This window comes from Microtus oregoni, unplaced genomic scaffold (genome assembly GCF_018167655.1).
Source record: "Microtus oregoni isolate MIOR12 unplaced genomic scaffold, Mior012 000026F_ref0000081, whole genome shotgun sequence".
Lineage (NCBI taxonomy): Eukaryota > Metazoa > Chordata > Mammalia > Rodentia > Cricetidae > Microtus > Microtus oregoni.
The window spans coordinates 25,110,525-25,122,639 of record NW_024543085.1 but is presented as its reverse complement, the minus strand read 5'-3'; the positions used below and the strand labels follow the sequence as shown (position 1 = coordinate 25,122,639).

Genomic DNA, 12,115 nt, shown 5'->3' with positions numbered 1-12,115 from the left:
ACTCAGTGACTCTCGGGTCTGTGGGTCTCACTGCCTTTCCTCCACAGCCCTTCTTGCTGTAAAGTGTAGTTTCTTGAATGCTGTTCCCAATCTCCTGCTGACGTGTTAAAGAAGCAAAACTAAGCTTCCCTTGATTCTGACTCCCTTTGATTGCCCAGAAAGCAAGCTGTGAACCCAAATGCACCGACCTAACATCTGCTAGAAGGCAGAGCATGCCATCGGCTGCAAAGGTGGAACCTGGGATTGGCAAGAGCTGTGCCCATCTGTACACCACCAGGGAAACACTCACTTCCCACGGCCACTCCAAGGCCTGTTGCATGTCTGTCCTTGACTCTCTTGTTCGGTGCTTAAGGATGCAGCTGTGGCCACAGAGGATCTTTTGTCCATTTAGAGCCAAGGAGCTGGAGAGGGCAGCCCCACAATAAGCCGAATCAGCCCAACATCTGACTCAATCATAACCTCATCAGTTCAAGCTCTCCACTGATCAAAAAACCTTAGGAACACATAGAAGATCCAGACCAGGTACATAGGCTAGAGATGGGGCTGGGCAGAGAAACACACATGAACTTATACAAAAATGTTTATTTACTGTTTATATTTCTTCTTCTCATACCGATCCCCTGACCTGGAACCCAGGCAGCTTCTAAGACATCCTGCTGTCTGGTTCTTGACAGGTGGGGTACTATGAACACGACTAGACATTGTAAAAAAGTGGGGTGTCCCCCTTCCCAGCAGATACAGAAGTCAGAAGAAGCTTTTGTGCCTAGCTCAAGCTATAGAAACTTCCCAACATAGCCCCTTAAGTCAGAGGGTCCATCCCCACTGGATGGACGTGCGGAAGAAAGAACATGTCTCTCAGAGGCCTGGAGTGGAACCAATCTCTCAGCAGGAGACTGAGCTCAGTAGTAAAGTGTGTGTGTGTGTGTGTGTGTGTGTGTGTGTGTGTGTGTATGCGTGCACACGCGCTGCAGTTTTAGGGTGCTAAGCAGGAAGAGGTTAGTCTGGTGGAAGGGAGATGTGAATGTGGAAGAGAGTTCAGGAAAACAGAGGATGTGTCTGGGGTAGGGCCACCTGTGAGATCAGCTATAGCCCTTATGGGAGTGGTCATCACAACTACCCGGAAGAGGAGGAAGAGAGTCCTGTCCCCACTTAGACAAAAGACAAATGACACAACAAACACTTTTGGTCTAAGAGTGCCAGAAAAGGGCACTCATTGGCACAGAAAAGGGCAGCCAGCCCTCATCTGCCAGACATGGGTTTGGTTGCCTCACTGACCACCACAGCCCACTCTGGGTCATGTCACCCCTGCCTCTGCCATTCCTGCCTCAGCACAGCTCTGCTGGAGACTGACACTGCCAGCCAGACTCTAGTCGTTGGGGCAGAGACAAGGGGGGGGGGTCCTACTCCTGACAGGAGACATATCAATGGCTATATTCAGCTTGTTCCCACAGTCCGGTGCTTTGGGGCAGACACACAGAACTCTTCTAGCCGGCACGTGGCCCACTGACTCTGTCAGATGAGACCCCAGAGGTGTGCTCTCAGGAAGAAGAGCCACAGAAAAGGGTGCATGCATCTTTCCCATCCCAGGACCTGCCCTGCAGGCTCAGAAGTCTGAGTCTGCATCCAGGAGCTCAGCCTCCATTAGGTTAGTGCGGGAATGAATGGATCCCAGCCCCTGGAGGCGGCCCTGAGCCCAGACCCTAGGGGCTGAGGCACCAGGGAGAAATGGGTCTTGATGGGAACTAGGCTCTGGACAGAAGGGGTTGGAGACTAGAGTCCAGGCTCCCTGTCGGCAGGGCTCCCCTGTTCCCCAGGCATTTGCAGCCACCAGGCACTTCTGCCGGGGCAGCTGAGGCAGCCGAGGAACTGCACTGGGGGCAGGGGCAGGGGCAGGGTGGTGAAGCTCAGGAGCTGGCCCCAGTGGGCACACCTCCTTCTTCCTCTTCCTCCGCTTCTTCTTCCGGCCCAGGCGCTTCTCTAGCTCTGGGGAGATCTCGGCCTCCACCAGCCACAGGTTGGCTTGTTCCTCTGGTGGCACTGTCAGGAGGAAAAAACACAGTGGAGTGTGGGACTTTAATTCTGTCCTTGCCACCCTTCCCCCACCAGAACCCCTAGGCTCCCCAAACCTTGACACCCCTTCAGATCCTCTGTGCCCCCTGCCCCTTCCTGCAGAGGCTAGAGCCCTCATACCTGGAGTTGCCACAGGGGTAACAGACACATCCTGGGGCAGTATGGCTCCTCTCCGAGCCACCATTTTGGTGACATGCTGGGCCCAGGCAGAGGAGACATCAGCTGAAGGTTCATTGAGGTCAAAAGCCAAACCCGCTTTGAAAACGAAAGGAAAGTGGACAGTGAGTCCTCCTTTCTGTAACACGTCCATCCTCTCAGCCAGTCCCTCCCCTTGCCGCCGACAGAGTCCACCCTGTAGTCAGTGGTCGCTGCCCATTCAAAACCGGAGGGGAGCAGCCTCTGGTACCCAAGAGGCGTAACCTGAGCCCGCAAGTCCAGAACCAGCACCCTGACTTACACTGGCCCAGAAAAGCCACTGGAGATGGCAGACAAGAAGGGGGAGGGGATTCGACTCCTCAGAGAACCGCAGTAGCAGTGAACAGGCCGGGAGAAGAAAGAAATGGGGGAGGACCCTTGTTGGGGAGACGGGAGCAAACTGGAAGTGAGTGGAGTGCCTTATTCCTCAGTTTGCCAGACAGCCCACGTGTCCTGGGTGGGACAGGTCTGGTACTGTGGCAGTTAAGTGTCTCAGCGAGAGAAGAGACTGAGGCTCACCCACGGGCCCATCATGGGAGACAGTGTGCATGCTGAAGGAGAGCTCCTGGCCCGGGTTCTGCAGCAGCTCACGCCGCTTAGAGAAAGCCTTGGCTATCATCTTGCTCTTCTTGATCCTCTTGGGCTCATCGTCGCTCTGCCCAGTCAGCCTGAGAACAGAAAGGGCGGGGCTGGAACATGGAGGAGCAGCTGCTTTCTTTCAAATCTACAGAAAGGCCTGGGATTCTAGGCCTAAGGACCTGCAGTCGTGAGGACCCTGACAGCCTGAGGCCTTCACTGTAACCAAGCACACCTAGAATGCAAGGCTCCCGTGGGCCCTCCTTGAAGAAAACTGGCTCTTACACTCAGCTCGGGCCCAAGCTGTGTGAGGACAGGAGTGGTCACTAGAGGGCACTGGTGAGCTGCAAAGAATTTGGCCACACAGCTCTGGGGGTGCTTTGGCAAACAGCTGCCCCAGCTGTGTTTTGGATTAGACAAGGCCTCAAGTGAGGCCATGGGGCTGAGGGTGAGACAGGAAGGACAAGACCAGAGGGCGCTGACCCCACCTGCACCAGGTGCGCCTCCAGATGAGCAGTGTGGCCTTGGTCCAGACCCAGGTGCTCATGGCAATGCCAGTGCCAAACATGGCAAACAGATTGATCTTCTCCACCAGGAGGCTGGGTCGATTCTTGATCTCACAGTCCGGAATGGGCTTCTTAGTAGGCAACCCAATGGTCACATTGGCCTGGCACCTGTGGTGATTGAAGGTCAACAGCTGAGGCTATCTGGATCCAATAAGAAGGCGCCCAAACGGAAATCCATTTAGGGAAGAGCTCAGCCCCAGAGAGATTCTCCCGGTGTTCCCTGGCTGGAGGTGTTGTCTATATGTCTGTGTGTGTCAGTGCTGGGACGGAATCCAGGCTGTAAGACTGGTGTAGACTCTACCACTGAACTAAACCTCTTGCACCCTTTGACTTTCTTTGGAATCGTCTAGGGAGCTTTTATGAACTACTGGTGTCTGAGCCTCAGATCAAACCTCTGGGACAGGAGCCCAGCATCACTTGGGTTACGCCTTCCCAGGCCGGAAGGTGAAAGTCCAAGAATGACCGCGAGCGAATGCGATGATGCCTTGTAGCTGGAGCTCCAATTCTGCCACCCCCACAACCAAACTCAGGGCCCCTCACTCACAGCACGTAGTCCCGGAAGCTACGCTCCCACTCAGCCTGGTTGAAGAAGTCATAGAAGTGGCAGCTGAAGGTGATGAGCACAAAGCCAAAAGCCAGGAAGCCAAAAATGCCTGTGGAATTCAGGGGCAGGATCGGTTACCAGAGCAGACACTGTAGCAGCACCAGAGAGGGGAGCGACTGCCCCACCGAGTACTGAAGACAGCCAAGTCCAGTGTGACTGCATGCTGGGATTGGGTCTTGACTGAATCCTCCAAATAAATCCAGAAGGCTCTGGAGGCAACTATGGGAGGCCACGGAGAGGAAATGGGCCTGTGGAAGTATTCTTGGCACCAACCTGGATTCTTCACTTCTTACAGGACCTTGCCACCACCACTATCACCTACACCTTGGCTTTGTCCCCTGGATACTTTCTTAACTCTCCCTGGTTTTCTGTATCCTGGAGGCCCCAGGAGCATTGAGCTGACCAAAGTCCCCTGGGCACTACTCACCCAGGCGCAGCATGGTCTCATTGATCTTGCTGGCAGCCTTCTCACTCAGAAGCCCAGGGTGCTTGCTCTTGATGGAGAACAGAGTCATGACCCCTGAGCAGAAAGACAGCTCAGGCATTAGCCGGAGAGAAGCCACTCTCCCGGGAGGGCTGGGGAGGGAGGGCCCATGGCAGTGGAGTCCTACGACTAGTTATGCCCAGCCTGACTGAAACCTTGGGGAACCAGAGAATGAGAGAACAGCCGTTGGCAGTAGGCTATGGGCTGGGGTAACTGTGGCAGAGCCTAGAAAACAGCCAAGGACAGAGAGAGGAAACCAGAGGAAAGCTGTTTTGATGGAAACCATCAACAACAGAAATACATTGTGTGACGGACATAAAACCTCAAGTTTCCTAGAAGCCACGTGAAAAAAGAAACTATACTTTTACTCTATTTCATAAACCAAATATATCTAAAATAGAACCGCTTCTACGTTCCACATGACAAAGTATTAGTGATGTAATTTGTATTTTCCCTTCTTTTTCATGTTAAGTCTCGAATGTACTGTTTTTTTACACTCAAAGAGCACCCCAGTTTGGCCTCGTTTCAACATCCATGGCTACTGGCTACCGTATGAGATGGCGCAGATGCGCAGCCTACAGCAGAGGCTTGGACACTCCCCCAGAAAGGCAGGGAAGAAGGCCGAACAGAAGGCTGGCAGTTCAGTGGGAGGAAACCCAAACTGACGAAGAAAACCAAGAGAAACGAGCTAGAAACCAAGGCAAATCACGGGGTGACAGATTGAGACGGGGAAGTTAGGGACCAGTAAATCTGTACATGTTGAGGAAACTGTTTGTGTATGTTAGGGATGAAATGACTTGGAAACCGAGCTCCAAACATGACAGTGTATTTCAAGTTAGTGTGAGCACACACAAGCAATGGTCCCAAGATGGTCCACGTGGATCAGCTAGGAGTCCCAGGGTGTTCATCACACAAGTACACCCTGACAAGGGACAAAAAGGTTTGGAACCCAGCCCAAGCTCCCCTCAAAAGAACCAAGAACTTGGCTGTGGCTTTGGAAGAAGAGGTACTGTCCTGCCTATGGCATCAGCTTCCATACTGAACCAAGGACTTAGGTCTCCTGTCAATGGAAGGCAGAAGAGCTGGAAGCTCCCGTTCCTACTTCCACGTTACCTGGCTGGCTCTGGCTGACTCACTCACCTCGGATGAGGAAGTAGCCTCCCACAATGAGCACCAAGCCAATGGGGGCCAGCACGAAGCCAGCACGGTAGCGGTAGTTCTTGTAGCCCACGAAACAGATGCCACTCACGGAGTCTCCATCTACCTGGAGCAGGACGGTTCGGAAGGAAAGTTAGTTCCTGCCCTTCCTCCAAGCTCGCCCCTTTCAGCCGCCCCCACTGCCACCACTCACTATACCTGGGCCACAGCGAGGATTGCCACAGTGAGGACAAAGGGGAGTGACCATGTGAGCAGGTGGAAGTAGGAGGTCTTGCCTGAGAGAGGCTGGTAGGTGGTACCCAGGGCTTTGAAGGAAGTGTGCCAGGCATAGGTGAGGACCACGAACCAGACCACTCCAGCCATCAAGGCATAGTACACGATGACGAAGATGATGACACAGGACAGGGTCTCGCTGGAGCTGTGAAGATGTGGGATGTCACTCTTCTGCCAGGTTGCTCCACCCTGCCCAGGTCCTAGTCTACTGAATCGTGGAGGGCTCCCGGGAGTTTAGGACACAGGCCAGATGTGAAGAGGCTCTAGAGCACATCTCTTTGAAGAGACAGTGACAGTTTCGGTGCTGAGACTAAAGCCATGGTCTCAACACTGAACACAAGAAGCCAGTGCTAAATCCTACCCAGAATTGTCACTACAGTCTTTCTCCTCCCATCCTCGCCTCTGGGTCCCCAAAATACTTACGTGGGTTCCCCAAATCTCATAGTGCCATCTGCTCGGCAAACAATCTCCCGACGGGCACCATCCATGAACTGGGCCAGCCAGCCAATGCTGCCCACGAAGAAACATGCATTGACATAGAAGAGAATAACCGCAGGGTAGCGATTGGAGTTCCGCCAGTCAGCCACAAAGGTGGCCTAAAGGGAGAGGCAGCCGTGCAGTGATGTGAGGGTTTGTTCTGCTGCAGATGCCCTGATCTGAACCCAAGACCGCCCCAGAATCTTCCATGTGTACCCTAACGAGCAACTCCATTCTAGAGCCCCTGCGCCTCGGGCTGTCCAAAGTCCCAGGCCCTTACCCTTGAACACAGCTCACCAGTGTGAAGAGTGTGCAGAGGCCTGTGACCGCCCCGAAGGACGCGATGTAGCTATGCATGTCCTGGTGTTCGGCCTCGGTGTAGAGCGGGTTCTGGCACTGGATCCCGCAGCCCTCTACATCCTCGTACCAGCTCTTGGGGTTGTCTGTCCGCACCAACGGGGCTTCGCACTGGCCTGAGCTGTTGAACTTGATGTTCTGTACCTCGTTCTGGCACAGGAGAGGAGAAAGGAAACGCCGAGGGGAGACGGAAGTCAGGGTTGAGGCTCTCATTTGGGAAACCCAGCAAGAGCAGGTATGCTAACTGGACATCTACCTGCTGCTCAATGGGTCTACAGCCTTGGACAAATTATTTGACTACTCTGTATCTCATTTTCCACATCGGAGAGAGTAGCCCCTACCTCATGATAGGGCCTAAGGATTAGGTTGAAGTTCCTACAGTGGTATTTGTATGTAGAAAATGATAATCAGTATCATCGTTATCATTCTGTTCTCCCTTCAGACGTCCCTTTTCCAACCCACACTAGCTCACACCCTTCTATCTTCCTGTTTCCAGTGCTCTATGTATGTATGCCCTGACTCCTATTTATAACAAAAGTCCCTGAAGACAGTGTTCCGTAATGGTGAACACTCAAGAACCACATGCTGAACTTAATTACCTCGGGTCAACAGAGAAGCCTTCACAGAGACCCAGACAGTAGGTTACAGCTTGTGTGTGTGGTTCCTGTGTCTGTGACTACAGACCCAGGGTCTCCTAGGCGAGACATCTCTGGCTACCCTGTATTCAGGTCAATGTCGCTCTATGCCAGGTTAGATCAGGTTAGACCACCCTATCTTGCCCCATAGAGCACTTACTGGGCAGCCTTCGGGGAAATGGTCCGGGGTGCAACGCAGGAAGTCAGGCCACCCTCGCTCCCGCTCCACGATGGCACAGGGGCCTCGGGTGGCCTGGCAGAGGGTGCGGCTGGGCAGCTCCACTCGGTCATTCTCACACTTGGGCATGTAGACAGCACACAGCAGAGGCTGGATCACTGCCCAACAGCGGGGGGCATTCCGGAGGCCTGGGAAATGGTGATAGTGTGGGTACACTGGGGCGAAGACCCCCTCCACACTGACCCACTGGTACAGCTGTAGCCCCTGCTCCTCAACCTTTGCCATAGCATTCATTTTTCAACAGGACACCTGGAGAGAGCACTCTTGGTGCTCCAGGCCTGCCCCATGCATTGTGGGACACCTGGAGAGAGCACTCTTGGTTCTCCAGGCCTGCCCCATGCATGGCAGGACACCTGGAAAGAGCACTCTTGGTGCTCCAGGCCTGCCCCATGCACGGCAGGACACCTGGAGAGAGCACTCTTGGTGCTCCAGGCCTGCCCCATGCGTTGCAGGACACCTGGAGAGAGCACTCTTGGTGCTCCAGGCCTGCCCCATGCACGGCAGGACACCTGGAGAGAGCACTCTTGGTGCTCCAGGCCTACCCCATACATTGCAGGACACCTGGAGAGAGCACTCTTGGTGCTCCAGGCCTGCCCCATGCATTGCAGGACACCTGGAGAGAGCACTCTTGGTGCTCCAGGCCTGCCCCATGCACGGCAGGACACCTGGAGAGAGCACTCTTGGTGCTCCAGGCCTGCCCCATACATTGCAGGAGAACTGGCACAACCAGACCCTGCTCTCTAAATGCCAGCAAAACCCTGAGGTCACGGTGACAACAAAGATATGCACTCCCAACTCCAGAGGTGTCAACTAAAAGACAGCCAGAAGAGAAGGGCCAGAATCTCTGCGCGTAGTCTAACTTTTTTAAAAAAATAATTTTGTAAGATGTATATATTTTATTTTATGTGAGGGTCTTTTGCCTGCATGTTCACACCATGTGTATCCTGGTGTCTACGGAGGTCAGAAAGGGCACTGGATCCTCTGGAAATGGAGCTACAGATGGGTGCGAGCTGCCATGTTGGTGCTGGAGTTGACCAGGGTCCTCTGCAGGAGCAAGTGCTCGTAACTGCTGAGCCGTCTCTCCAGCCCCACACGGTCTCGTTCTTGATTAGATGTTGGTTACATGAGTGTACTCACTTTGTGCAAGTCAAACTTGGGGCTCATTCACTATTGCCGACACTACGATTCACTTACCAGTTCTTAAAACAGCTGCCACTTTGGAATACCCTGTTGAGGGGTGGTAGGTCTCTGACTGAACCTCAGGTCGGGGAGTGACTAAACCCTTCCATAGGCCTCTCTGTCCCAATACAGAAGGGCTGTGCGACCCATTCACCAAAACCAAGAGATGTTTCCCCGTGCCCAGCTCCCAGAGCCCCTTATCCTCTTACCAAGCCGAGGCAGAGAGAGAAGAGATGGGGGTTTAAGAGGAGGTACTCAGGGGAGCCAGGAACTCCAGAGCCAGAGGAGGAAACAGGTCAGATGGAGAGAAACAGAAGAGGCTCTGTCCAGTGCACAGGGAGGAAAGACAGATGCTGTCAGCACAGACACACAGATGTCTCCCCAACCCCCAACCCAGCCTAGGTGTTGACATGTTCATCCCAGGTCTCAGCTTGCTGTTTTCTGCCCTCCTGAACCCCTCTACACCCCTACTTTGGGAATGCCAACATTTCAGGCAAGAAATTGTACTCGGAGAATCTTCTGAGGGCATGAGAGCCACTGTGGATAGCTGTCCCACTGTCCGGCTAGGGATGCTGGGGCAGGCAACCATTCTCTCGGGGAGGGGGAGAACAATGGAGCACAGGAGTAAGGGGTATGGACATTGTGATTGGCCTGCCTGGGTCCAGATCTTGGCCCCCCCACACCCTGGCTGTGTGGTCTGGAACAAAGTACTTTACCTCTGGCCTCAGTCTCCATATCTGTAAAATGGAAATGACAGATTTACATGGTGGGACACTGGGCGGAGTGAGAAATGGTATAACATATGTATTTTGCACAGCATCTATCAGGGACTAACAGAAAGACTAGCTGTTTTTAGTACCAGTCCGAGGACTACCCTCAGGCTTTACAGCTCCAAGAATACTCCAAGGTGCCAAGAAAGGTCCTGCCAGTTATGATGTAATATTCTCCTCTGATGCCAGCCACCACCACCTGGGAACCTATATCACCTCGAGGGAAGACCTGGTCGGGGAAACTCTGAGCCCGCGGCTTTAAGTGGCAAACAGAGCTGCCGGGAGGCCACCGTAAGGGGGCTGTGCAGGATGCCTTGGCTTGTGAGGAGGATGTGTCCCCACGAACACATCATGAGGTAAAGACATACTAAGAAGAAAAGGCATTTAGAATCCATAAACAACTGAGCAGTCAGGTTTAACAACACAGTATGCTGTGTGTAGCGTGTTGAATATCTTCCCCACGTGATCAAAGGGCTGAGTTGGGACTGTGGCTAATGGCTGCCGCCCAGCATCTGGAAAGAAAAGTCAGACCACATAGTGCTAGCCCGGGAAAAGATCCAAATTCAAAAGTAGCGGCATGACGTCCATTTAATGCACGTCACTTCTGCACCATCCTTCAGACAAAAAGTTGTTTCTGCTGAACCACTGTAAACCAGGCTGTCTGCTTCCATGTGGACTGGGAGCCGGTGCCAATGACTCAGTAGGTAAGGAGTTTGCTACCAGGTCTGGCAACCTGACTTTGAATTCTGCAGCCACACAGTGAAGGAGAGAACCAACTCTCTTAAGCTGCCATATGATTGCCACATGTCCACCATGGCATGGGACACACATACATCTGCACACATTCAAACACGTGCACACACACACACACACACACACAATGTAATAAAACATTATTTAAAAAAGAAAATAGGCTGCGTAGTGGTGGCACATGTCTTTAATCCCAGCACTTGGGAGGCAAGCAGACTTCTGAGTTTGAAGCCAGCCTGGTCTACAAAGTGCGTTCTAGGACAGCCAGAGTTACACAGAGAAACGTTGTCTTGAAAAAAATAAAATAAAATCAGATGAGATCATTCTCCATCTTGAATATGGTGACTAGTCACGCAACTTTATGCTTTCTATAAAACAGCTGTTTTGTTTTTGCTTTTCCAGACAGGGTTTCTTTCTGTAACAGTCCTGGCTGTCCTGGAACTAGCTCTGTAGATCAGGCTGACCTCGAACTCACAGAGATCCGCCTGTCTCTGCCTCCCAAGCACTGGGATTAAAGGTGTGCGCCCCCAACGCCCAGCATAAAACAGTTTTTTTTTTTTGATTTTTCGAGACAGGGTTTCTCCGTAGCTTTTGGTTCCTGTCCTGGAACTAGCTCTTGTAGACCAGGCTGGCCTCGAACTCACAGAGATCCGCCTGCCTCTGCCTCCCGAGTGCTGGGATTAAAGGCGTGCGCCACCACCGCCCGGCAAAACAGTTTTTAATATCACACAACTACGCTTTCGTCTTAACTCACAATACTACAAAAGAGAAGCATGGGGCTGGGGTGCACCTCAGTTGGCGAAAGATGCTTGTCTAGCACAAAGTCCTGCATTTGGTCCTCAGCACCAGATAAACTGGGCCTGGTGGTGCATGCCTGTAATCCCAGCACGGCCAGATTATCAGGAGTTCAAATTCATCCTAGACAATAATACACACTAAGTCAAAGGCTAGTCTGGGATATATGAGACCTTGTCTTAAAGGGGGTGGGGAGGAGGATTTTATGGAATGTTTATTAAGTAATATATTTAAAATACAAAAGGGGGAAGTATTAGGCAGTCTTTTTTCTAATTTTAAATATTTTATTATTTCACACTTGAAAAACAAACTATGCAGGGCTGGAGAGATGGCTCAGTGGTTAAGAGCACTGGCTGCTCTTCTAGAGGTCCTGAGTTCAATTCCCAGCAACCACATGGTGGCTTACAACCATCTGTAATGAGATCTAGCACCCTCCTCTGGCGTGTGGGCATAAATGGGGGCAGAAGGTTGTATACATAATAAATAAATAAATCTTTAAGAAAAAACTATCCAAGGAATTTTTTTTTAAAGACAAAATCTTACTATGTAGCTCCGGCTGGCCTGAAACTCACTAGTAGATCACCAGGCTGCCCTGAAATCCACCTTTCTTTGCCTCCAAGTGCTGGGATTAAAGACTTGTGCCAAGAGGGGAAAAGTCTCCACCCAACACACACACACACTAATTTTTTTTTAAGTTTTTTTTTAGCTTTATTTATTTATTTATTATGTACACAACATTCCTTCCATGTATGCTTGCATGCCAGAAGAGAACACCAGATCTCATTCTAGATGGCTGTGAGCCACCATGTGGTTGCTGGGAATTGAACTTAGGACCTCTGGAGGAGCAGTCAGTGCTCTTAACCTCTGAGTCATCTCTCCAGCCCTCCAATTTTTTAAAAAAAAAATTTTATTTATTTATTATGTATACAATATTCTGTGTGTGTGTATGTCTGCAGGCCAGAAGAGGGCACCAGACCTCATTACAGAT

At 51.9% G+C, this 12,115-nt stretch overlaps 1 protein-coding gene across 1 annotated transcript in view; it reads right to left on the bottom strand.

The window, feature by feature from the left end:
- Nucleotides 1-597: 597 nt before the first annotated feature.
- Smo (smoothened, frizzled class receptor) overlaps nucleotides 598-12,115 on the bottom strand; it is a 28,080-nt gene continuing 16,562 nt past the window's right edge. Inside the window, exons 2-12 of the mRNA XM_041675317.1 lie at nucleotides 7,556-7,761; nucleotides 6,701-6,910; nucleotides 6,350-6,522; nucleotides 5,852-6,071; nucleotides 5,636-5,759; nucleotides 4,439-4,531; nucleotides 3,952-4,060; nucleotides 3,330-3,515; nucleotides 2,785-2,933; nucleotides 2,191-2,325; nucleotides 598-2,037 (exon numbers count right to left, since the gene is read on the bottom strand). Coding sequence (XP_041531251.1) covers nucleotides 1,604-2,037; nucleotides 2,191-2,325; nucleotides 2,785-2,933; nucleotides 3,330-3,515; nucleotides 3,952-4,060; nucleotides 4,439-4,531; nucleotides 5,636-5,759; nucleotides 5,852-6,071; nucleotides 6,350-6,522; nucleotides 6,701-6,910; nucleotides 7,556-7,761 — 2,039 coding nt within the window. The 3' untranslated portion in view covers nucleotides 598-1,603. The remainder of the gene's footprint in view (nucleotides 2,038-2,190; nucleotides 2,326-2,784; nucleotides 2,934-3,329; nucleotides 3,516-3,951; nucleotides 4,061-4,438; nucleotides 4,532-5,635; nucleotides 5,760-5,851; nucleotides 6,072-6,349; nucleotides 6,523-6,700; nucleotides 6,911-7,555; nucleotides 7,762-12,115) is intronic.